The sequence below is a fragment of the Schistosoma mansoni genome, chromosome 1 (assembly GCF_000237925.1).
Source record: "Schistosoma mansoni strain Puerto Rico chromosome 1, complete genome".
Classification (NCBI taxonomy): Eukaryota; Metazoa; Platyhelminthes; class Trematoda; order Strigeidida; family Schistosomatidae; genus Schistosoma; species Schistosoma mansoni.
In genome coordinates this window covers 14,392,587-14,419,264 of record NC_031495.1, presented here as the reverse complement: position 1 = coordinate 14,419,264, position 26,678 = coordinate 14,392,587, and the positions used below count along the sequence as shown (strand labels likewise).

Below are 26,678 nucleotides of genomic sequence, written 5' to 3'. Positions count from 1 at the left end.
TACACTGGCCAGAAGAGATAAATCTAGGTTACTCATTTAATATCCTATTTGGTATTTTCAACAAAACGTTTTTTAAAATACTTATAGAAAACTTATTATTATCACTAAAGATCCTCGTATCTATAAATGGTCAAAGTATAATTTCGACACTTGAAATATCTTTTATGGATTAGGGGTAATAATAATTTTTTGTTATGCTAACCATGGCAACTGCACTAGTTCTTTATAGATTAACCTTTTGAGAAATCTTATGATTAACTCCTTTTAAATGAACAGCCATGAGTGAAAACATTGAATCCTTTTTCCCTAAAAGAGCTACTTTGAAAGCGAACCTTAAAAATTGCAAGATTATATGTTTATCAGTGTTATACAACAGTTTCAATACCTTCCATCCAATTCTAAATCTTCTTCATCCTGTAGTGCAGCTTCCAATGCAGCAACCACCTGTGGAGCCAATTGAGGTGGTTCATAATCCCGTGTAGTACGTCCAGGTAAGTCCATATCTAAACTTAATATCTGTTCATTTCGGAATCTAGGGTTTGGATCATAGTCGGCAACCATACGTGCATAACGACAAACAGATCGTTTACTTTTCAAAGTACAACAAAAAGACTGATTAACATTATACCGTTGACAAAATCAAAGTGTAAATAGCATGACTGCATATAGTGAAGTACAGTGTAGTAAATAAATAATAATTTGTGTGGGTTTCATTCATTCTAAACTGTATTTCTGTTGTCTGATCATTAGTTATCAAGAAGATACATTTCTGACACGAGATTTACAACGAAAAGAAAGTTCTGCAGGATTACCATCAAATATTTGTGCGAATTCTATATTTTATATTACATTGTAAATGAATAGTTCCGTCCATTTATTTGAGACAGTATATCATTGTCAGTGAATATGGTTTGGTTTTCAAGAATTAAGCCACTAAATTATTATCACCTCAGAATTACGTGAGAAAACATTTAATTTTACGTTTATTTAAAATTTACATACTGCTTGTTATTAGGAAGGCAAAGTAAAGTAAATATTCCTTAGGTAGGGTCTGTAAGTTCAAAAATGCAAGGTACTACAAGGTCCTGGAAAGATAATTATAACTCTTACTGATTCAGATTATTTTCCAACGGAGCGAAGGAATCTGCTTCAAACTGGATCCACTTGAATTCCTCTTAGCAATCAGAGATTAACTGGATACACGTAACTCAGTAGGAGAAACGGAAACTAGTTGAAGAAAAACTCCGATAAATAATGATTAGTCATTCACATCTATCTATTACAATAATACAACACTCATCTTCTATCGATCATGTCACCTTTACATTTCTATCTTCATTCCATTCGTACCCATACTTTTATATAATACACTATACTACTTAAATAATCATTAGTAACTCATGTTTATTTTCAGAAGGGGTTTTGTGGAGATTTAGCTTCAGTTGACTCATGATTTCAATCATGTTTATTTACCATTCGACTAGCACCCCAATGCCTCAGATGCTTAGCTGAAACGAATCCTTATTTCCGTAGACACATTATTATGATGTTTTAGCTCGCTTATACCTAAGACAGCATTTCTTACTCTTTTTCACGCAACCCTTATCATACATGCCACCAGTTAACACCTATTTTGTTTTGAGACATCTTGTCTACTGTTAAAGTATGGCTCCCAATTCTTCTCGTTAATCTTTAGTAAAAGTTTAACACAACAAACTGTACTGTCCTGTGAGTTCTTGAAGGCGTTACGAGTTTCCCATCTACTTCATTTTATGCACGTATTTTCTAAATGAATATAACTTGACGGCCTAACAAATGCTCAGATAACTCACAATTAAAAATATATAGATTCCTATTGTTTACACTGTTTTCCTTCATAGTAAGATAATTTGGACAAATCGAGTCTTTCGATATCAAGATTCCACACGTTAACCTATCGTTGTGCTACAATTCACGTAGTCTTTTAACTGTCTCAGTAATATCCCATAAAAGTTATCAATGGAGCACAATTTTAATAAAACAGTTTACAAAAAAGCGACCCTGCTGCTGTATCAGTTATGTAAAGATGATAAGTCAAGCTAAAAAAAACTTGAACTTTGAGAAATCCTAGTTTTTGGTCACCATTTTACTATATAATATAATAAACTTTCCACTATTGATTTCGCTGTGCTGTACTCTGGATTCCAAACTGTGTTCATAAACAGTTATTCTGTGTTTATAATCTTGTTCTCAATTGTATATCTGTGAATAGCAGGATCTCGTATCTAATATTGTGGTCTAGTGTGGCCAGTGGTATTATCAAGTTTAGTGTTAATGCATAAACTGTAATGTGTTATCTACAGTATTTTGTATCAGAGGGCGAATACTCCATTACCTATAGAGAAGAACCAAACGAAGTGAGTTAGTTTCACAAACTTTTACCAGATCATAGTCAACATTTTAACGTCACGTAACGATTTTCGAATCTATGTATAACAGGAACCATAGAGGTGGTACTACCCAATCCAACTGACTCAAATAAGATGTACTGGTGGTTAGACTTGAGCGAGTAATCAGTAAGACGTTTTAAATGATCATAAGTCGTTCAATATAATAGGTAGCTATAGATAGAATTTTTTTAAAACATTCATACGTATGGGTACCAAATGATACTCTGACCGATTCGTGGAACAGATAGATTAAAAAAGTACCAATACATCAAACTGAGAATGTAAAAGTTAACGATCTACTCAAACTTCTAATTTCGGAACATTAGTGACCAAAGCTTATTGGTTTGGCTCAATAATATTTGTACCGAAAAACTTGTCAACCATCTCACGAAGCACGTTATTACAAAATAGATAAATCAGCATCATATAGTATGGTAAAAACATTTGAAATTCAGCTACCGTGTGACTAGAAAGCATAGAATAAACTAGAAATAGTTCTGAGACTAATGAGTCTCTACATTTTCAAAACAATATAATTAAACTTAGGGGATAAATAAAAAATCTTCAAGTGACTCCCACTGATTTTAATCAGTTTACCAAACACTGAAGAGTTATTTTTGGTTGACACAACACAAAATGAGGCAGTATTTCTGCTTGTTACATCCAATAAAATGATCACACTGATTAAAATTTCAATCTTGAAGTATTTTCTTACGAATCATAGATTACAGGGCATTTGATACAGCACTATCATTCATCTCAAATCCCATAATATTATCGGTTATAATTTAATAATATCAAGATAGTTCAATCTCTAATATTCTATCTATTTTACCAAGTAAAATATTTTAAAAAATCAGCTGAAATTTTATGGTTACGAGCTATAAATATGTGTCGTTGTATGATAAAAGCGTTAATGGGCGATTTACAAATTATATGAAGCTATCAAATTATAAACCACTAACATAAAGAAATGGTTTGAATAGTTTTTCTGGTTAGCGGAAACCTGGAGAACTATGAAAGCCTTCATCCAGAAGATACAGGTGTTTATCAACGGTTATCTACGCAAGATACTTCGAATCCGTTGACCAGACAATATCAGCAACAAGTTACTGTGGGAGAGAACAAACCAGATTCCAGTGGAGGAAGAAATCAAGAAGAAGCGCTGGAAGCGGATAGGACACACTTTAAGGAAATCACCCAACTGCGTCACAAGACGAGCCCTCACATGGAATCCTGAAGGCCAAAGGAGAAGAGGAAGACCAAAGAACATATTACGCCGAGAAATATGGACAGACATGAAAAGAATGAACAAAAGTTGGGTAGAACTATAAAGAAAGGCCCAGGACAGAGTGAGTTGGAGAATGCTGGTCGGCGGCCTATGATTCATTGGGAGTAACAGGCGTAAGTAAGTAAGTATATAATATAAAGAAATGATTGCTTACTTGAATGGAATATTTATGTTTATATCATCACTACTAGATTGAAGAAAAGGTTTCAGTTGCCATCTTTCAGTTTCTTCATCAAAATAAATTCGTTTCTCTAATTTCTCTTTTTCTTCGATTGGTATGAAGTTTTCCAGAATTAATAGCTGCAATTTAATTTCACGTGTTAATTGATCTTGAATTTTTTCGTGTTCTTGACGTTCTACAGTATGTTTTTCTTGCATATCAGATGTCTTCTGTTTAATTTCCTAATGTGTACAAATATCTTTTATTAACTGTGAACTAAGATTATGATTCCATTGGATTAATGAATAAATAAATGGGTTATTTTAGTCTAATTTTTCTAAAGTTATTTTTTTATCATATAAACAGAAGTGGGTTTTGTGGAGATTTTGGTAATTTTATATATAGTTGAGATCATGAGTCAATTGAAGCTAGACCAACCTTTTGCTTTTGGATAAATGTGAGGGTTTTTTCTAACTCGCTTGTGTCCCATATCAGATAACGTTTTAGCAAAAACTGGTAGCTTTGACATTATATATAAACCAATTCAAATATAAATACTACGTAACCTTGATCTGAATATGCAGCGGACTCCTCATTCTATAGTCATTTACGGAAAACTAAATTAGCATGATTAATACCAAATATTAGACCTGACCTTCCCTAAAACGATGATTTTCATTCCACTAATGCGCAACGCCGAAAAGTGTTAAAGAATTCAGTTTTGTTAACATATAGTTCATAAACTGGAACGATTAGGCATTGAAACTAATTTCACTCATAGTTTACTGAGTTAAGCTAAATATAAATTCTAAATTTAGACATATACGAAATTTCTATTATACTTCTTTATTGTTACTAATAGTTAAGTCTGAAATAAAAGTTGGATAGTGAAACGAGTGAGTGGATATCAGGCTTACCAATTAGCAACGATAAAAAAGTATAATAGAAATCTCCTACTTTTGTTTTTACTAATATTACTTAATCCATTATATGATAGTAAACTGTCTTGGTAATAATTAGATATGTACTTATTGATTGTGACACTCATGTCTATATTGTAATGTACTGGATTTCTCAGTTTATAGGTGGAACTTTATTGCATCTATGGCTTATCTATAAAATAAATCAAGTGTGTAAATGAATAATTTATTTTTGTTTTTATTTACTCAGAGATAACCATATAGTATTCTGTATTATTCTTAATAAATATTTAGTTTTTTTCAAGACTTTAAGCATAGAAAATGAAAACACAACAAACATACTTGTAATTTTTCAAATAATTTTTTTAACTTTCTAGTGTTTACTTCTACTTCTTGTTTTAATGATGTAAAACCTTCTTGTAAATTAGCCATACTCCCTTCTTCTTCCTCCATACGAGCTACTATTTCAAGCTCACGACGTTTTTGCTCAGCCATTTGTGTCCGTTGTTGAGCTAAAGTTACTTCTTGCATGCGAGTGTGTTCAACAATTGATTGATCACCACGAAGTAACTTGCTTTCCATAGCTCTTAATTTGGATTCTAATTGTTGTGTTTTTGTCTGTTCTTCCTGAAGTTTTATTTCTTTTATCTACAGTAAATAACACTCGTCAAGGTTAAATAAGGTGAAGACTAAAGTGGTAAGTTTATTGAATTTAATAGAATTGTAAATTCTGATAAAAAATATCGATAACCCGTTGATCAGCATTAGAAATTGGGTTTATTTAACATTACTGAAAGTTTACAAAATTTCTCCCATGTTTCAAGGTTACCACCAACAATTAATCTATGATGTGTAGGGCTATGTTCAAGTTAACACAACATTCTTGTTTTATATTATGTTTGTAGTGTTTCTAATGTAAGTCAAGGTAACACCTACCATAAATGCATTGTTATTCTGTCAATTGAATAGAAACATATAATTCAAAAGAGAATTTTCGAAGTTCCAAGATTATCAACATATGAAATTAACAAAGTTTTTAACGATCGAATTTTTACACAACAATTAAGGTAAAAGAAAGGGCAAATCTTGTGAAGTTTTCACTTGAATCTTACCCATTATCCTTTTTTTAACTATAGGCGGTTTGGTTTAGCGTCTTAATAGAAAACACTACACATTTGTGAGCATGAATACTTGATGCAAAAATAAATGCAATTTAGAAATAATATCAAATGTTGAAATCATTTTAAAAAATGTCAGGTTTTCCGAATACACTTGTATATCAGATACTTCTGTTTTGAAATCAAAATCAACTCAGACACTGGGGCAGATATATAAAAAACTAGTATACATTGTGTGTAGGAGATGAAAATGCATTTTGTACTAAGATACATTTTGTTAACCTATTTGAACTATGTTGTTTACGGCTTTATATAACAATAACAAGACACTATCACTAATCACTGATCAGTTATTCCATTTTTTAGAATCCGTTCACTCGAAAACTGTGTCATTAGTTTATTCAACCTTGGTAACTGTTGTTTACTCCTTCTTCATATAACTAATTACTAATCAATCAACAATTGCAGGCATTACCCATTTGTTTTCTTCACTAAAAATCTAACGAGTGCACATCTCTTTCTCCTTTTAGGTATGGAAGAAAAAATTATATCCAATCATCTTAGTATGAATTTACTTGTGCATTTATCTGTTTGTACATAATTTTACTAAATGTAAAGAAACTAGTAAAATTTTCAAGATATCGACATCATTTAATTATGGAAATAGTGTAAGCTACCTAATATAGTATTTATGAAATCAGTGGGAAACTATGGGCGCCTATAAAAATTCACGGATTTTATTATAAAAACTATAGTTTATTAATGTAAAATTCAAGCTCTCAAACTATGGATAGAAATTGTACACTCTCACGTAATATATTTAAATTTTTGATCCATTCAGAGCAACTGAACTTAATTGGAGAAAAGAGTTTACCTAGTGTACTACACTATTTGAATAAAGAAAGTGACGGTTTAACTGGAAATTTATATCATTTTATAAACAAATAATCTTGTCTGTAGATAACCCGGGATCTGTTCCTTATTTAATTAATTTTTTATCTAAAACTCTAAGATGTGAGCCAATTTTTTGTGCTGAAGTTTTAATGTTGTATAATAGGAATGGTAGAACGTTGCCGAAGAATTGATGTTGTTCAACGCAAGAGATAAGCAAGATACAGAGCAGATGAGAACTAGATTTACATCAAAAGTAGATCAACAAAATTTCCCACTACTTTAATTTTTATACATGTTATTTTAATTTTCACAATGTAGCTTAGTTGACCTACAACTGATTAATAGCTTAATGTAGAAAATGACTTGCTAATGCCATAAGAACAAGAATATTACAATCACTAGAAGTACATGATCTACAGAGGTGAATGCTTGATTTCACCACTAAAATACGATGTACTGCTTTACTTAGTAAATATTTCCCCACTAACAGTAAACCGTTTCACTGATTTCTTGGCTAAATTTGCAAACCAGCATGTCGTATTCAAAAGAATAATAAAAGCTACACAACTGGACCATCCATTTCAGAGATCGCAACACCTCCAATGTCACGTTTAACCTTAAAAGTGTAGCAACATAAAATGGTTGAGTTACATATGTGTTATAATTTTGTTTCATACAAGAAAAACATTCTCAAAAATATTAAGTTTTACCTTAAGGTCATTCAACATACGAGATTTTTCTTCTGCAACAAGTGAATTGTCGTTTAAGACTTCATTCTTTTCAGCCAATAGTTTTTCTTGCTGTTCCTTCATATAGTTTTCTATGCTTGTCACATCGTCTTCTCCATCACTGTTAGTTTCAGAGCCTGATATATAGAATAAAATACCGTCTAAAATTACATGCTGCTTAATCTGGAAGTAGTACGGTTTTAAACGGCCTCTTTCAAATTTCTCAGACTTTCAAATATTTTAATGACAAAACGTTATATGACAAAATGTGTAACGAAAACAAATTCGCTAAGGGTAGGATCTTTGGTGCAGATTTTGTTTTATTTTGGACTCTTCAAATGGATGTACTTGTACCACGGTATTGATACACGAGGGTCAAGTCTCAGTGCAGTTATCAACAAAAGAATCCAGCCATATTCAGAAGAGTCCCAAATAGGGGAAAACACCCATTTCGGATTCCCATACCATCTATAATCCATCTACTGCAAAAAGTGTTGACAGAATGGCTATATCACTATGCACATTTTAAAGCAAAGGTTGACCGAAATTCAGTTCTAATTATCAACAACAGAATAATTCAAACCTTTTTAATGAAAATAAGACACCTCTGATGTCTTCTAACGTATTATGATCGAGTGAATCCTTAGAAGACGAGTGTTTAACGATAGTGACAATAAATTGTTACCTATCAATGCTGAAATAACCTTTCATGATGAATCAAATAGTCATGAACATAGGCAAGTTGAACTTTATTTCGCAAACTAAAGTCAAAGACCAATATAATAATCAAACGTATTTAATGACTGAAACAACATCCAATTCAACTAGTTTCAGCTTTTCCTGATTTTTTAGATTTCTCAGTAGTTACCTGAAAAAATAAGTTAGCAGTTAACTTGAATATAAGGTTTTTAGCAACAAAGTATTATACGTACCATCCGACAAAACATGCTTTTGTTGGGATCTCTGCTTTCCGTTCTTTTTTTGAGATTGTTTTGGAATGGCAGCAACACAGTTCCTCAGAAGTGATTTAAGCCTATTGATTTCTTCTTGGTATTCTCTCAGCAAGGCATCTTTGGGGTCTTCATTTATTTTTGGTTTGTTCCTAATATTCTTAGCACGATTAGCGTATCTTAGTGTATTTATGGTCTCTTCATAGTTGTAGGTCGCTGGTCCAATATTTGCAATCATGATAGTTTTTGAATTACCTCCCAAAGAATCTGAGATGGAAAAAGTAATAGTATTAAGATGAAATCAAAACTTATATGCAACATAATTTCAGTACCTAACATGAGCTATTTTATGTCACTTTTCACCTTTGGTACAAGACATCACAGATTTTAATGGAATTTCTGGATTTTCAATTTATGCGCCTAGTGCTGTTTCAACTGTTTTCCTGTGTTATTCATAACGAGAGCGTAAGTGTAAATTTTTTCATCAATTGGTTCTATCTATTTATATGACTAACATCATGGATATAACCAAGTTATATTTATATAAAATAATTTATTTACGCTTTATATCATGCAAATATATACATTGGCATTTTGAGCAGGCGAATCCCCGAATAAAAACTCTATGTAAATCAGGCACTCTACAGCAAACTATGAGAAAGTAACCTACGTTTATTAATATGCTCAAATTCAAGCTTCTGAGTGATTCTTTAATGCTTTACAGCAAGAGATATTTTTAGGGATCAATTCCCTTGATTGTTATTCAATATACAGAGACACAGGACGTACTTTGTGATGGTACTTTTTAAGGAAAAATTCCACTTTATATGACAAATCGTGGTGTGGGACAAAATACAACCCACAAAATCGGAAAAATCAACTTGGAAGAGTTGAAAAGTTAGGTTAAAACTGATTTATTTATCGAAAAATTAGGTGTCTCCAAACTATCCACATTAAACGTCAAACCCTTTGAGAAATTCTACGGAGAATTATCCCTTATTTAAGCCTAAATATCTGCTGTATAAAACATGTAAATGTTAATGATCAGTATTTTATGGCATGAATTTAAAAAAGTGCACCGTTTTAACTTGTTTTCTTCGTGGCAGCACAGACAAAATGACAAAACTGATGATAGGCAGTATTTTATCCTAATTCACTTTCATAGGCTCACTTAGTGAAAGATGAGCACTCCAACTTAAAATAGATGGTTTCATCAGAATGATAGCTTAATTTAGATTACATTTCGTATTGTAGTAGAACATGTATTTTGAACCCATTGATGTCAACTAAAACATTGACGATTCTCAGTGCAAATCAACAAAGTGTATGTTGCAAGGTAAAATACTCAAACTACAAGACTACCAACTCATAAGACATTGGCACTTGTGGTATAATTTCTGCTGCAATAAACATTTTCATGTACTTTTACACTCATCAAAGTTAGCACAAACATTTTATTAACTTTATCAGAAGTTAACGGCTAGTGCTAGTTACTGTATGCGACTGTATGGAAAAACTTGGACAGATAGGATTCATAACTAAAAAAATGTATAAACAGTTCATAATTCACAATATACTGATAACAGGTAAACTATCACCTTGGAGTAGACGAGTTAGTTTTGAGTCCCGATAAGGTATATGCGCACTTTTTCCATCGACCAGTGCAGATATCACATTCCCCAAGGTGGAAAGACTTAAATTGATTTGAGTGGCTTCTTTCAAGCGTTCCCCCTAAAGTATAAATCGAAGATCACTTTTAAAATGAACATAAAACTGAAATGACCAAAGCACTTAATTTAATGAACAGAGTTTTTACACTGACACTAAAACGTCTGTTTAACTACATTTGTTTACACGCCAAAGATGTTAATTTACTAGTTGTAACAATGGGAACATATTAAGCTAATACCAAACGATATTAGGACTTTTTATGGTAAGACCATATTATTGGTGGGTCAAAACTTTACTGTCCTGTTATTTATAGTTCTCAAGTACGAACTATTGGAAAAATAGAAAGTGAACAGACAGAAAATTGAATTAAATGTTTATTGAATCATTCGTTTGGACATACCTCTGATAAGGTTTTGGACTGGCGTTCGCTACCTGCCAAATCGACGAGGTTTAACTTGCCAACTCGTATATGTTTTTCTCCATCTTCCCCAGTCTATAACTATTTCATGAGAGGGCTTACTATACCTTGCAACTTTCAACGGTTACAATAAAAATAGCATGGGACCGCGAACTGTGTTCATTCATATTAGTGGCTCTAAAATGCTATGTAGTCTGAAATATAAATAATTACTTACCCGACTGCACGATTTTGGTATCCAATCTTCATAACCTTCTGGATTTCATCTATACTTTTGGTTAGAACAGAGGACAAGTCCTGATCACAAGAAATAAAACAAGGCAATATCAAATCAAATTACTTTAGAAAAAGGCCAGAACATCACATTCTCAATGAAAACTTGTAATCAGCATGTTACTCAATATATCTGAAAGACTGACATACTATATTACTAATTACCACAGAAATCCGAAATAAATGATGCAACTATGGGACAAGAAATAGATCGTGGGACTGATAAGCTACTACAAGCCCACAATGATTTTGAAAAATGCTAGTTGTAAAGCTAATTTATATTTCCATCGATATAATTAGCTAATTGTTCATAAAAAGTTGGGCAAAACACTTGGATTTAGCTGGAAAACAACACGGCTTTCGTGGGACTGATTTTATTTACCCACATCATTCTTGCCACTACTGACCGTTGTTATCTCAATTTGATTTTTGTAATTTCGACAATCACTCTTATCTGCATAAAGACATTATACTAAGTAAGTACCTGTAGCATCTGGATGCAAGAAGGATTTAAAACATGACGAAAAAAACCTACTAAATGTTTATAAACATATAATGAACGCCAATGAGAGTTGAATTCAAATGAAAGGGAAATTCACCTGTAATCTGTATTATCAGACAGTTTTTTATACTTGTGACAAAAGGAATTGTTCAAAAAGCGATATCTTGTGCAGGTTACTACGTTGTGAGACAGGAATAGTTACACAAAACTCCGTCGTCCCTTTCCCTTTGATTAGGTAATTCAGCTAACCATCATATATTTGTAAGTTGAATACTAGTAAGTTCTAGTTTGTGATGACAAGTAATTGACATGACTAATAAAGTTCTCTTTCAAAATGAGACTAAAACTGACTGCGTAATTCATTTCGGTGAGTTTAGCCGATTGGTTTGAATTGCTTTAGTTTTTCAAAATCAGTAGCATTAATCACCTGCTAACGTAGAGAGTTCGCGTAAGCAATTACATTTAGGTGCAAGTTGATACAGACACAAAGAATTATCGCTTTATTTTTTTATCAGTACACTATATTATTACAAGCCTCTTATATTCTAAAATAATTTGATCATCTTGGCAAAAATTCATTGAGAACGGCGTCTTACGAAATTAAAAGAACGTTGAAGAGAGACTTATATTCCAACAACTAGAATGAATAAAGCTGCTTGCTGAAATGTGCTTACTTTTACAAATATTCCACTGTCTGGTTTTTCTCTGATTTCTAAGTGCTTTGATTGATCTCTGCGAAGTAAATCACGAATCTCTTCTTTGTAAATTTCCAAGTAACTCGCTCGTACAAGATATTGAGCATCCATAGACCTCGATATATGGTCAAATATATGAACGAATGAGTTTGGCATTACACCTCGTAATTCCGGGTCATCCTGAAGGCCTGTTAAATATTTGAGTCAGCTTGCAAGCCATACCCTGAACAGTAAAGGTTTTTCCCGTTCCGGTTTGTCCGTAGGCAAATATGGTTCCGTTGAAGCCATCTAAAACACTATTAATTAGGTCCCGAAAAGTTTCATCATATAAATCTTTTTGTTTCGAACTTTCTAAAATAAGTTTTTAAAAACCCTTTACTTTTCGTCATAAACAGCGTCAAATCTGAATCTTTTTGGATCATCATTCGGTTTGGCATTTGGATTACGAACTTCGACAGTCCCATTCGAACAATCAATAAACACACACCTGAGGGTTTAAGAGTTCAAGGGTCCTAACTTTTTGTGACCAGCTGAAGCCTCTTTTTCATTCAGTGGTCTACATCTCACCACTACCTTCACTGATTCTGAAGCATCGAACTTAGTCTATTCAAGTTGTTGATCAAAGATGAGTTTTGTTACTTGAGCCATCGTATCACGCGGTGTATACGGTACCGTGGTAACAACCAACCGTGAGATTTATCGCCTACTGTGATAAGAATTAAAAAAATGTGTTGAGTTTTTATGTCTTATCGCAAAAGATACAATTAACCTTGGAAGTTTATTTGCAGTAAACGTATCAACACAACTTCGCTCAGATGAAATGCAAATAATAACTTCGACTGATCCGATTATTTCTCAGATTGAGACAGGCATGAAGTGAACTCTATTTAATAGTCCAGAAGGTTGAGGCTTCCCAAATGATTCAGTTTTCTTTTTAATGTGTTGACAGATGGAACTTCAATCACTTGTTGGGGTTAAGAGTTTTACTGCTTGATGGCACAATGGGAAAGAAATCAGTCAGCTAAGATGTACTTGGTTCTAAGGTTATGAATTTTTTGGTGTATAATTGAAAATCTTGTTTCTAGGCGAAAACATGGGAGCATGTCAAATATCAGATCATAAGTCATTTATAACCTTTCTACTTGACAGTTAGGGTAAGTTAATGGAATAGGTTAAATATATCTGGTCTTTCGCTATACAACAGCCGAGCACTTGTATAGAGTAATCAAGTTTAGTTCGTGAGAACACCGGGAGTAAAGTCATGAAGGTCCAAACATCTGCGTAGTTAAATGCTCTATTTATTGACTGAAGTGTCCTGAAGCGCAAAGCATCTGTTGTAAACCAATGGACATTGGTTTTCAAGTCTTTACGGTCAGTGACCAATATATCTTTGTTTGTCCAGCCAAGCAGCCGAAGTAACCATTTCCTAATTGATGTATCACTTCAATTTATTTTCGTTGCTTATTTCCTGTAGCTAAATGGAATTTTTGAATTGTTTCGCTGTTCCCAATGACTGATGGAAGCATTATTGTATCAACCAGTTCTGATACGACTACTGCGTACCTGTAATTCATTATGACATAACGATTGCTCAAACAAAGTTGCTCCAGTTAGCAGAGATCGAATGTAGCTCTAAAATCTCTTAACGAGTAATTGAAATAGGATTTCGCAAATACAAATGGAGTACACTCATTACATTCATCGTCTAAGTAAAAGAAATAGTAGTGGACGTTGGAAGTATTTTTGTGTTGTTTCTAGTGCACGTTAAGATTTTCTACAGGTACATGTAGTGGTTACTGAGAAATTTCAAATTGCTAGAGAGTTGGTTACTCGGGCGTCGCGGGAGATTGCAATGAGAATCACATGAGCCTGCCTACAGGACTGCTGATTTCCCTGGACGACTGAAGCAGTTTGGATTCGAAATTCCATGTATTCGTCCTAATAACAACAGAATGTCCCACAAACATGGGGATTGATATACCTCCAAGGACATTGGGAAACTTACTAGTTATATGATGAAGGTGTTCAAAAGACAAATAGGAATTCTGTTTTTCCGTAAAACACTATATTAACAGATTCGACAACAATAGACTCCAGGACATCTTTTTATAAATTACTTCCATTCGAAACATTGGTTCACTAGGTATCAAAGTTGTGTGCAGACAACAAATACCAAAGTCGTGATTTGTACAAGTCCCTTCTTTGCAACCATAATTTATGGTAACAAAATTATATCTTGTGACAAAGATTACGTATAATAAACTATTCGTTGAATGTTGATTGCTTAGTTCCATATTCGGAGCATCACATCAGCAACCGAAATAAATTTTATCATGGATTATCTATAAAGTTGAAATGAATAAAATATGCAACCTTTCTTCTCAAGCACAATTCAATGGAAAAATGCGTTGTGGTTCCTTGTATAAAATTCATACTGTGTATATATGTAAATCAATGCCAAAACTTGATCATAAGAGCCATTACGGAACACTGGTTATGAACTTAGGTTTAATTGTGTTCTCATTACCAAGTTTCATACCGAAGAACAAAAATTCTGGATAAATTATGCGTCTTCGGGTTTCATGAAGTCTGAAATCCGTTCATCTGAGTGATATGCACCTGACTAAGGCCGCAAATAATTCATTTACAATTCCATATCAATTGTTAAGCAGTTCTTGCACAACATGAAGATTTTTGGTGATAATGGAGTTTCACTGTGCTTACATACAATAAAAACACAATCATCCTTTCTGAGACTCTATGCCATCTGACAACATTGTCATAACGATGAGCGTTAGATCAACGGTGAAGGGGTGTTTAATATCTAAAAGTGGGTGGCAAATTCGGTCAGTAGAAGTGATGAAGGGTTAGACCATAATTTATGGATGACGTTCAATCGTCTCTTTCGTGGTCTTGAGAAAATTCATCTATCTATTAGGTTCAAAAGCAGTTTGTAAATTCGTGTGAGGTATTGGGATTACGATTTAGTATAGGAAGTTAGGGTTCAGAATTAGAATCGAGGTTTCGATCCTAAAATGGAATAATCTGTATTGCCAAAATGCTATTTAAGCACTTAATGAAACGAATTTGGTGTCAGAACCCAAGGATTGCCATCTTTATTTTCGTTGGTTTGTCTATAAATCATAGTCTTGCCGTTACTTTTCAATAAGTTATCTCTTCGATAATACTGTTATTCCATCATTCCATCATTTTCAATAGAAATGATCTAAATAGTTGTTCTGAACGTAAGTTATGAAGTCCTGCTGTGTAACTTAACGCAACTGCTTGGTTCTAGTGATATTAACAAATACCGCGACAATACGTAAAGTCCGTGGAAACATCGGAAGTTGTTTGCGACTCACGCCATTTCAGCCAAGGTGTATCCAGTAAACTTAATCAGGTCAACATAAATGTCGAGAACTTATAAGACTATTTATTTTATTCAAACAATGTCGTCAAATAGCTGGTCTTAAATCGTGACAACTTACGAAATGCATTATTCTCCTTATTTAGGGAAAACACAAGAGGACGAGATGTGCTGTACTGCTACCACATATCATTCATAGTGACCTAGAGGCAATAATGGTTTATGAACTTGGAAGATTGCATTTCGTTTTCCCGAGGTTTTATGTGTGAACCCACGCAATGTTTAACAACATTGATTCACTACAACCTAAACACAGTTTGCAACACATAACTCGGATTAACACATAAGCAATAATCTAGTATGGCAACACAATGACACATTTTCATTGTAACCATAATTATATACCATACCATCCTTTTCATTTAATAATATGAAAGACGCTACGGATGTTTAGTTTTCAACAACGCCGTTGTCCGTTACATCCTTAAAATCATAGACCTTGGAGCTAGTCAAACCAGAATTCAGTATTGAAGGGGTTTTGAGATAAATCTGTAAGACAGTCAATGCATTGAAGAACAGATTATCCAGGCTAACTAGTTGTTGGGAGTAATGAATACTAAAGCGCACCCAATCGTGATCTAGTGGGGATAAATGGGATATGTTCAATGAGGTAAGCACTAATGGTAAAAATCTACAAGATTATCCACTTTTGAAATTTATTTACAACTACAAAACTTTGAAGACCGAAAAATCTGAGTCGTTTGATGTTGCTTACTCCTGATACCCCTCATCAAGGAGCATAGGCCGCTCACCAGCGTTCTCCATGGAGCTCTGTCCCTTGTAATCCTTTACAGTTACTATTCATTCGTTTATTGTCCGCTTCACATTCCCGACGCGATGCATTCCTCAGTCTAATTCTTTTCGTTTCCTCTTCAAGATTCCAAGTTAGTGATGCAGTCTAATGATTTCTGCAATCTATGTCCTATCCACTTCCAAAGTCCTTTCCTACTTTTCTCTATAGATGGGGGCTAGTTCGATCTCCTTTACGTGAGGCTATTGGTGATGGTATCCAGTCAACGGACGTTCGGTATGTTACTTAGACAATTGTTCATAAAAACTCGTACTTATTTGATGATGATTGTGGTAGTTCTCCAAGTTTCAACTCCGTACAGTAGAACCGCCTTGACGTTGGTATTGAAGATTCTGGCTTTGATGTTGGTTGACAGTCGTTTTCAGTTCCATTTGTTCTTGAAGTACAAGAATGCTATCAATGTTTTGTCAGTCCTTTCCATTACGTATACATCGGATATTTCTCGTTGCTTGATGATGCTACCAAGGTATGTGAAAGTTTTCACCTTGCTTTCAGAGTTTCTACATCAAGTGTGTTCTAGTTCAGGACCTTGCTTTTTCCTTTTTGTAGGTTGAAACCTACTGAAGCATAGGCTACTGATACACTAGTGGTCTTATTCTACATTTGTTGGTGTGTATGAGATAGAAGGGCAGGGTCATCTGTCATCCAACTGCATCCAACCTGTCCATCCTATTTCGTGCTTCTTCTTAAATGTGGAAGACATAGTTTGCTCGCCAGATACAGCACTCAAAATTCTACGTATGCTCCTTATTAATCTTTCCCATATCCCTCCACGATGAATTGCGTAAGGGATGTTGTAGTACCACTCTATATTCCGACGAATCATTTCCTTAGCTACTCTACTATCTTTAAAGTCTGGTAATAGAAGTTGTATCTCTTTCTCTAATCCAACGAATGTGGTTCCTCTATCACTATATATGTTCTTTGGCGCCCCCCTGTCATTTGAGAAGCGAGACAACGTCATTAGAAAGGAATCGATTGATAATGCGCAAGAAACTTCTATATGAACTGACAGGGTGTTAAAGCACGTAAATAAGCAACCGTAACACTTTCGAGGTTTGCGTCTCTCTTTAATCATGATTGAGCCGAAATAGTCTACTCCTGTCGTTGCGAACGGGAAGTCGGATGTCATCCGTGTAGGTGGTAAGTCACCCATCAGTGGTGTCATAGGCTTGCCTGATCTAATACGGCAGCCTTTACATTTATGTATGGTCCTCTTAACTGCAATAGTACCCTTTAAGATCCCAAACCTTTTGCGCAAGGCGGCTAGAGTGTAGTACACCTCCATGTGTCCCTCAGCTTGATGGTAGTGACGAACGATAAGCTCCGTTATAAGGTGTTTTCTGGATAGAATAATCGGATGTTTCTGCTCTAACGGGAGATCACTACGGTTCAAACGTCCTCCTACGCGAATAAGGTTGTCAATCACGGTTGGACGTAACTTATTAATTACATGATTTTTGGACAGAATGTTATCAGAATGCTTGTGTCGTTTCATCCATTGTCTAATTTCCGCAAATTCTTGCTCTTTTACGTATTTTAATAAGTCTCTTTCGGCATTATCCAATTCGTTAAGCGCAAGGGGTCCCCTTACGATCGTTTTATTGTAGAGGTAACGTTTGAATCTGATGAGCCAAGCTGTGCCTTGTTTGAGTTTAATCCATGAGGAAAAATAGGATATAAATTTATCAAGGGGAAAAACTGTAGTCATAGTGTCCAAGGTTGTGGCGTTCTTTAACTCTAGCTCGACTGAGAGTTTTAATATTTCTTCTCGTCTATACTCAGGCCATTTATCCTTCTCAGTCGTTAGAAACTCGGGACCTGAAAGCCAAGCTTCAATACAGTTATGGGCATACTTACATTTCCTCTGGAAGCTAGATCAACAGGATTGATGGATGATGGTACATACTTCCATTGAGATGGCCTAGTTCGCTCGTGAATAAAGTTAATTCCATTAGCAACGTATGTCTTGAAACGTGACGTCGTATTAAGTATGTAATTTAATACTGTCATAGAATCAGTCCAGAAGTAGATTTCAGTCATGTCCTTTAGCTTTATTTCTTCTACTATTTGCCTCATCAACTTCACTGCCAGTACTGCGGCTTGTAGTTCAAGGCGAGGAACACTGACAAATTCTAGAGGTGCTATTCTAGACTTGCATCGTATTGTAATCTCATATAGGCTACGGCTCCATAACAGCTTTCTGAAGCATCCGAAAACAGATGTAAATGAATCTGTCCTTTATCGTACGACTTAATATTGAGACTTTGTGGTATCATTAGGTCTCTGACACCTGCAACTGCTTCTAACTGACTTTCCCAAATCAATCGTGACTCCTCATCTATCATCTCATCCCACCCATAGTTTTTACGACATAGTTGTCGCAGAATTCGTTTAGGGGTAAGTTATAAAGGCGTTAAAAATCCAAGCGGATCATATAACGATAATGCACATGATAGAATGCCTCTCTTAGTGATTGAGCGTTCAGGGAGACTTACGTCAAATGCAAAACAATCGGATTGCGTGTGCCAACAATGTCCTAAAGTTCTCTGTGTACGTTCTGTTGAACCTGGTATACGAACCAAATTGTTTGACCTATCGCCTATAGGGACGTCATTCAGCGCTTCATTTACGTTAATAACCCAATTATGTAAACGGAAACCTCCACGCGCTACGAGCCTTATTAGGTTAATTGCTAACTCCGCGGCTTCAGATATTGTCTCTACTGAGACAAGACAATCGTCTACATAAAAATTTTCGTGTAAGGTGGACTGTGTTTTTTCATCAAACAAATCTCAGTGGTCTGCAGCTGTACGTCTTAAAGCATAAGTAGCGTAAAACGGTGAGGACGTAGCCCCGAAAAGGTGTACATGCAACTCATAGACCTCAGAAGAAGAGTCAAGATTACCATCGGGATACCATAAAAAGCTGAAGGCCATTGTATCTTTTTCAAGTAGATGTACCTGGAGGAACATTTCTTCGATGTCTGCTGTCAGTCCAATTTTATGCTTTATGGATCTAAGCAAAACTCTCATTAGGTCGTTTGTAAGATCTGGTCCAGAATGTATACAATCATTTAGAGACCTGTTTTGCAACTTAGCAGCACAACCAAAGACTATCTGAACTTTACCTGGTTTTTTAGGGTTAAACACGGGATGATATGGAATAAAATACCTTTCCTCTTGTGTTACTCGAGACGAATATCCCTTACTTTCGTGGGTAGCTAATATAATATTATACTGTTTCCGAAGCTGTTCGTCTTTTAGTAACATTTTGTGTAGGTAAATGAATCGTTTTTCTATTTCGAGCTTATTCCTTGGAAGTGAATGCCAATCCATTTTCCAGGGTATCGGCACTTGATAATGTCCATCGAGCAATACTGTTTGTTTGTCAGTAATTTCCATAATGGTCTTATCACATAGGGACATGGCAACCTTATCAGAGTACTTATTTTCAGAGAATTTATGTTCAAATAATTTGAGAATATCCCCCTCGAAGGAATTTTTTGCTTCTAAACAGTTTATGAAGGCTGAAGTTTTATTAAGTTGACCCGTCGGTCCAAATAAAGCCCATCCCAACATAGTTAGTGAGGTGAAGGACTGTCTAGGTTTTCGATACGCTGATCGATGACCCAGTGAGCCTCTGGAACGTTGACACCAAGTAACAAACCGACCTTGTCACAGGTTATGGTGAGTAGCTGTACACCATTCAAGTGTTTCCATCCTTCTTGGAAGTTTGTTGGTGGGATTTCTGCCCTTTTAATAGGTAGGTTATCTATAGTATATGCACCTTCGATTTTTATTCCGTTAGTTTTATCTAAAGATTCAATTTCGATATTGGTAAGTTCAGCGTTCTGAGATGACGCTCCAATTCCAGAAGATATGTTTAATCTTGTCACTGTACCTGAAATTCCTATCTGTTTTGCCACATCACTAAGCAGTAGTGTCGAGTCTGAGCCATTATCCAACAATGCATAGGTATCCACATGTCCTGTGGGACCATGTAACCTGACTGGTACAAATCCCAAATACGTTCCAGTAGAATAAGTAGAATTACAGCATGCTTGTTTAGCGTCATGTTCTGTGTTGTGAAGAATTCTATGATGACGTCGCTTGCATCCATCGATTTCACGCAACATGGGTTGTCGGCAGTCCTTTGCTCGATGATTGGGTTTTAAACAACTAAAGCAAAGCTTAAACTTCTTCAATAATTCTAACCTTTCGTTGTGATTTACTGCTAGCAGTTGTGGGCAAGATACGACTTCGTGGGTATCAGAACAAATTACACAATAAACTTTTCCTTTACTCGACAATGTATGGATCTTAGCTCTAATAGAAGCAGACCGGTTGTTCGATGTCGATTGAGCTTTGTAGCTTCCACTTGCTAACTGTCCGTAAGTGTTCGTGGCGATGGTCACTTTCTTTTCTAAGAATTGCAACAAATCATCAAAATTAGGTTCTAGTCCCCTTCTTAAAATATCGTCTGCGGCTTCCGCCCATTTAAACTGTGTGCCTCGTGTTAATCGTTTCACTATTCGTTTTATATTGGTCGAACAATTCAGATCGGCATTTCTGCCCATCTGTGTCAAGGCTAACTTACAGTTGGTCATGAGTCTCGTTAGTTTCTGTAGTCCCGTTACATCGTCTTGATTTGTTGGTGTTCCAATTAACAATTCTGTTAAGAATGCTTCTACGATGTCATGTGGTCTGCTGAACTGTTTGTGTAGAATGTTAATTGCTTCAGTATGACCTTCTTCTTCTGGTAATAAAACACAGTGTTCTATAGCACCCTTAGCTGGGCCTTCACAATAATGTATCAGATACATTAATCTCTGAGTATCATCACCTACTCTGTCGGCTATGTTAGCCTTGAATCCTTTTATGAACGTCCAAAATTTCAAAGGACTTCCATCAGATTTCATGACCTCTATCTCCGGTAAACTGGCTGTCATAAATAGTGACTTGATACTATCCGCTTGTGCTTTGAGTTGCACCTCTTCGCTCAAATGTGCATTGGTATACCGACGCCTTGACGAGGCTGCTGGGGATACGTCCCCAGATCGAGATCCCAATGACTCGTTAGTCTCTCTCGCTTTTCTCACTTGAATTAAAGAGTTTGGAGTTAGCTCTAACAATCGTTTGCATAAACGCGTCGTTCAAGAATGAAAATAGCAAAGGCTTCGATAGTACTAAGACAGCCGATAGCTGTGTCGAAATTGGGCAACAGTTTATGGGCAATCGAAACTCGAACCAGGAGCAAACGATATGGAAACTGTTACGTTTAAACAAATACACAACTGTGGATAACCGTTACAGTAATCAAAGTACAGTGATTATAATGACAAATACAATGATAAGTACAATAAACATCATAAATATATGTGAACGTTTCCGAATGTTACAGTACAACTTGCGTTACAATGTAAATGTGGAAATCGTTAAGGATACAACTGCTTACTGAATATAAATAAGTAGTATAAAGCAGTAAGCAAAGGAGTGGAAGGAGAGTGAGTAGGGACAATGTAAGATAAACTTAACAGTAAATAATGTGCGGTTGCAGTGTGGTGGATCAAAAAATATCAATCTCAAAAATAATGAAAAAGTTATTAAGAGAGAAAATTAGTGTGTTAATATATCCAATATAAATTATATACACAAAAATATACGGGGCGTTGCTTAAGTTATCAGGAATATGCATATTCGAGTTTCTCATGATCATGTGATCCACAATTATAAATAGTTAGTAATTCCAACTATAATTAATATGGTCCAAGACGTATATCCAGATAAAGCATGTAATAAGGATATTACTATGATCTGTAAACCTAGACAGCTGACATATTAGAAATCTGTTATCGTAACAGTGGGTAATTAAAAACAAGAAGCACATGTGTGCAACAGTGTATTTGTAAGCGATAATCAAAGTGCCATGTTATGGGGGATTCGAAAAAAACGGAAGGAATATCAAATAATATGTTTTTTAGACAACAATTTCACAGTCAGTGATGGTCATTACACAAATTATGAGAATTATTTGAAGAAATGCTTATAATAGTGAAAATCGAGTACAAAGTAAGTCTATTTTAACTATCCCTGCAGCTAGATCATCGATTCATCTTTTCTACTTTCATTCTCTTTTCCAGCCCTTCTCACTCTCTATACTCTTCATGCTCCTCTAGTACACAAAGTACCTTCTGGCTATACGCAAACAGGTACAAAATACATACTCAGGAAAATTTGTGTTCTAGTTCTTATTTGATTTGTTTATCTTTGACCATTGAGTATGAAAATAACAAATGTAATATAATTATAGTGTTTACGAAAGCATCATATTTAAATTACTTACTCACAACTCCATTAGTTTCAAAATACTCTCAATTGTTTTGTTTTATTTTTAAATGACGTTTAGCACTATCCTTTTACTTGGATTGATTGTCACATCTCAAATTAGTAATTAGATCGTTCGAGACATTCTCGATTTGTAGACTGTTTCTCCTGCCCATCGATGATCATCATGGCTAAAATAAAGTGGTTTATTACGACGACTGATCTTAAATCTTTCCTGACTCCAGGTTTGTTCCTACTTTGTTTCTCGTCTCTCAACATTGTGAATCCGTAAAGAAAAGGTTATTGGCTTTCTTATTCTAACATTTTGTAATATTAGATATTTGTACTAAAAAACTAAACTTTTCGGTTTATTAGACTATTTTTCAAGAAAACAAACAGATCCCATTATAATAAGTGTACTAAAATAACGTGATCGAATCTGTCATATGAATCAATTCTCATTGGCTTTACTAAGCTAAACTATTATTGAATCAATAAAGATATATTTAACAAGCTGATGATAAACAATATTCTCGAACTAAATTCTTTTTATACTTTGAATTAGAAAGGAATTCATTTTACTTATGAGAAATATTAATAATGGGATCTTGGCAAGCATACGCTAGGGAAATTGTTGAGATTATTTACTTTTATGGAGAGTTAAATGAAACGGATTCTGTATGTTTTATTGAAAGAATTTCATTAGATTCTAGTAAAGAGAATATATCAAAGTATTTGGCAAACAATAAATATCAAAGTCATCATTCGAATGACCTGAAAACATTAAAGTTAAATGTATATGATAAGATCATTATATATGAATGTGTTGGTCTGAAGAAAGAATTCTTTGGACACGCTTTAAAGAATCTTGAAAAAGCAGAAGGGAAATTACTGATTATCAAGAAACTTCAAAATTGGATTGGTAGATTCAATGATGAACAATGTGAACAATCTGCTATTGAAATGAGATCTTTGTTTAAAGATTTATTAGATGCCGGTTTCAATATTCAGTGGGACGTAAGCAGAGTTAATTTTGTTTGACTTAATCCAAACAAAATCCTTTAAATACAGTCTGGAACTCTGATCAGGTTGGCAACTTTTCACGCTAATAACCAAGTGATTTTGAGCTCTCCGTTAGCCAATTATATTTTTTTAAACCAACTTTGAAACTGATTTACGTCCAATCGCTTTGAAATGCCATAAAATGTCATGTTTCTTAATATATTAAGTTGACGATGAATTAGGGAAAGATAACACAGCAGAGGTTGATTGACAGTAAATTGTCTTACTGAAGAAGTGATAGTATATGCATCAAATACGAAGAAGTCTTCAAGGTATTTGCTAGAAATTGTAATTAGAAAACAATTTTTTCATTTCGCGATTATTAGTGGCTACTTTGCCTTCTCTGGTCTAGTTTTTCCTAAAGTATTGTTACCAGTCTAGTATGCATTTACACTGAAATTGAGCTACTTATTCAAAACCAGTAGTACGTTTTTTTATTTGAATGTAAAAATGAAACTAAATGAATGTCATATATCTACAATATTCTCTATCAACTTAAATAAATAATACTGTCTCTATTTTTTTCAGGTAATTGATCTACCTGTCGAAATGAATTATCACAGATGGTTCGAAAGTGTAAGCTGTTGTTCAGGAAATTTAATTCATGATATGAAAGCCTCTCTCAAATATATTCCACTGGATCATGAGAATATTAGAATGAATGAACAATTGTTAATAATTATCGCTAGTCCGAAGCTTCATACAGATTTTGGATTCAAACCAATAAAGCGATCGCTAAAGTCGAAGTATAAACCAACTAATAAATGCAGTTTATATCAAAACACAGTAAGTAATTTTACTTTAACTTTCAACATGATCTGATAGAAATTTGACTGTCTTTTTTCAAAAGAATATACATAACTACAACTACATTGATATTTGTATGAATATTTCAGTTCGAAACTTGCGAAAATCAAATTTTCAAGTAAAAGATTCATAAAATATTATAAAACGATCCAAAAGATATCTGATATATATATATATATATAAGGGGAATTCTAGAAACCTAAAAAAGACAATATATCAGTCGACGTCGTAGTTGATAGTCTTATTTCTCAGGAAGCTAAATTGAGTCACTGTTATGAAGTGAAATATAATAAATGACTGATGAAAAGGAGCAGCTAAAAATCATATTATGTCTGTGGAAAAAACAATTTATTTTGTCCCTGTGGAAATGTCAGAGAATATATAAATGTTCTTGAGCAGTCTCATACTAGAACAAAGAAGTTGTACAGAGCCTTCCAGCTTTCAATGATCATTTCACCATTGTCAGTTTGACCTAAAACTACAAACATTTGTTCTGTAGCAGTGTACGGAGATGAAATCGGTGTAGTTATTCTACACGTCAAATATGATTTCATTTAGTCACTGATTCATAACCCACAGGTGCTTATTTCTTGAATACATTCAGTAAGTAGTGTTGCAAGATAATCACATGGTAGTATCAGTAGATAACAACCACCCCCTTCAAAACTCTGACGTAAATATTTTCATCAAACACCTAATTAAAGAATGTTCAGGTCCTCCCTGCTATTCCTCGGGACAATTGCATTTAAATGCTTTGCGTTCTGCGATAGCAAGACAGGGAGTTCATGTTGAACTTCATATCCATCAAATGTAATTATTTTAAACGAAAATCTATATATATCTGGAGCAGACAAAATTCTTAGGAGTGATAATCATCAATAGACTACCAGCAAGAGTAATAAATTAGGCATACACATTCTCTTTAGGCAATTACTCTACTTAAAGTGATGTATTCCTTTCAACTCAAAAGTTGGGCAATCAGTGTTTAATTAAATTAATCTCAACTTTTCTTATCACCTATGATTCAAACATATGACTAACTAGATTAGAGTTTATAGACGAAACCTCTGTGGTATTAAGCTATGATTGTTAGATGCAAGTTAGCTTAGAAATGAAGAAAATAAGAATCACATTAAGGAGGCCATGGGTTTTTATTAATTTGGATCCAAGTCATCGTACTTAACAGTTCATTATGTAAAGCTAATTTATGACTAATTAGACTTGTAAAAGATAAGTGAACAAACTGCATTACTACTGAGTGATGCGTTGAAAACTTCTCACTAGACGAAATTTACTTTGGAAAAAGGAATAGTATTTCTGTTATAATCTTTAATGCTATTCAATCACAGTATATACTTCTTAAAGCTTGGCCTAACAGATATTAGAAGTATAAATGGTCAAATCGCTTTAAAAGAAAGACTAAATCACACTGTTTAAAAATGATGGACACTGGACTGATTCAGACTGAGACTTGTGCTCCGTGATCTCAGCTAGGTGAATAACTTTCACTCATTAACAAAGCCTACGTATACTTGAAGCTCTTACGTATCGTGCAGCCCCAAAACAGTATGTGATCTCTCTGAAGTCATAGCAACGTATGATCTGTTTGGACTCGCTTAGCTAATCAATCAGTCTACAATCCCATGGATGAAATGTATTTATTGACTAAATTCTATTTCTTATAACAATCTAAAGTTATTCTTATTGAGTTTCAATACGAAAAGAGACCAGTAGTCTTATAAACTGAATATTTTTTTTTATTTCCCATATCTCTAGACTGATGTATGGCCATTATTTATGACACCGCAAATAAAGAATATAGTAAACGAACAAGCGCGTAAAATTATTTTAAATTCAATTAAGCCAATCAATAAGCAGTATAAAAAGACAAATCATGGTGGTGTGAAGAGGTCAATGTAAATAACTATGTATGTGAATACCTTGTACAAGCTTGATAACTTTTTTGAATTTTATCCTTTTCAATTTTTGAGGATACAAAATTTAAACAGAACTATAAAAATATTTATTTAACAATAATTCCTAACATAAACAGTACTTCTGAATGTAACCGAATGAGTAAATAATTAAAGTATATTTTATAATTATTGAATTCTATACACAAAGTACCATCATTGGTATGGTTAATGAACGTATGATTATAATCTTTGTAAAACAATATTTTTCTATATACATTGA

At 34.2% G+C, this 26,678-nt stretch overlaps 2 protein-coding genes across 2 annotated transcripts; one reads left to right on the top strand and one right to left on the bottom strand.

The window, feature by feature from the left end:
- Positions 1-223: 223 nt before the first annotated feature.
- Positions 224-12,205, bottom strand: Smp_035220 (putative kif-3; the record flags this gene model as incomplete). Its single annotated transcript, XM_018793362.1, has 11 exons — positions 224-332; positions 386-589; positions 3,875-4,122; positions 5,143-5,448; positions 7,523-7,677; positions 8,551-8,757; positions 10,089-10,221; positions 10,562-10,654; positions 10,687-10,756; positions 10,797-10,876; positions 12,029-12,205. 11 exons carry the CDS (start codon positions 12,203-12,205, stop codon positions 224-226), a joined length of 1,782 nt encoding a protein of 593 aa, XP_018647883.1.
- A 10,943-nt stretch (positions 12,206-23,148) lies between these two features.
- Smp_035250 (hypothetical protein) lies at positions 23,149-26,402 on the top strand (the record flags this gene model as incomplete). Its single annotated transcript, XM_018793361.1, has 3 exons — positions 23,149-23,630; positions 24,204-24,461; positions 26,259-26,402. The coding sequence occupies exons 1-3, from the start codon at positions 23,214-23,216 to the stop codon at positions 26,400-26,402; spliced, it is 819 nt and encodes a 272-aa protein (XP_018647882.1). The 5' UTR covers positions 23,149-23,213.
- Positions 26,403-26,678: the final 276 nt, after the last annotated feature.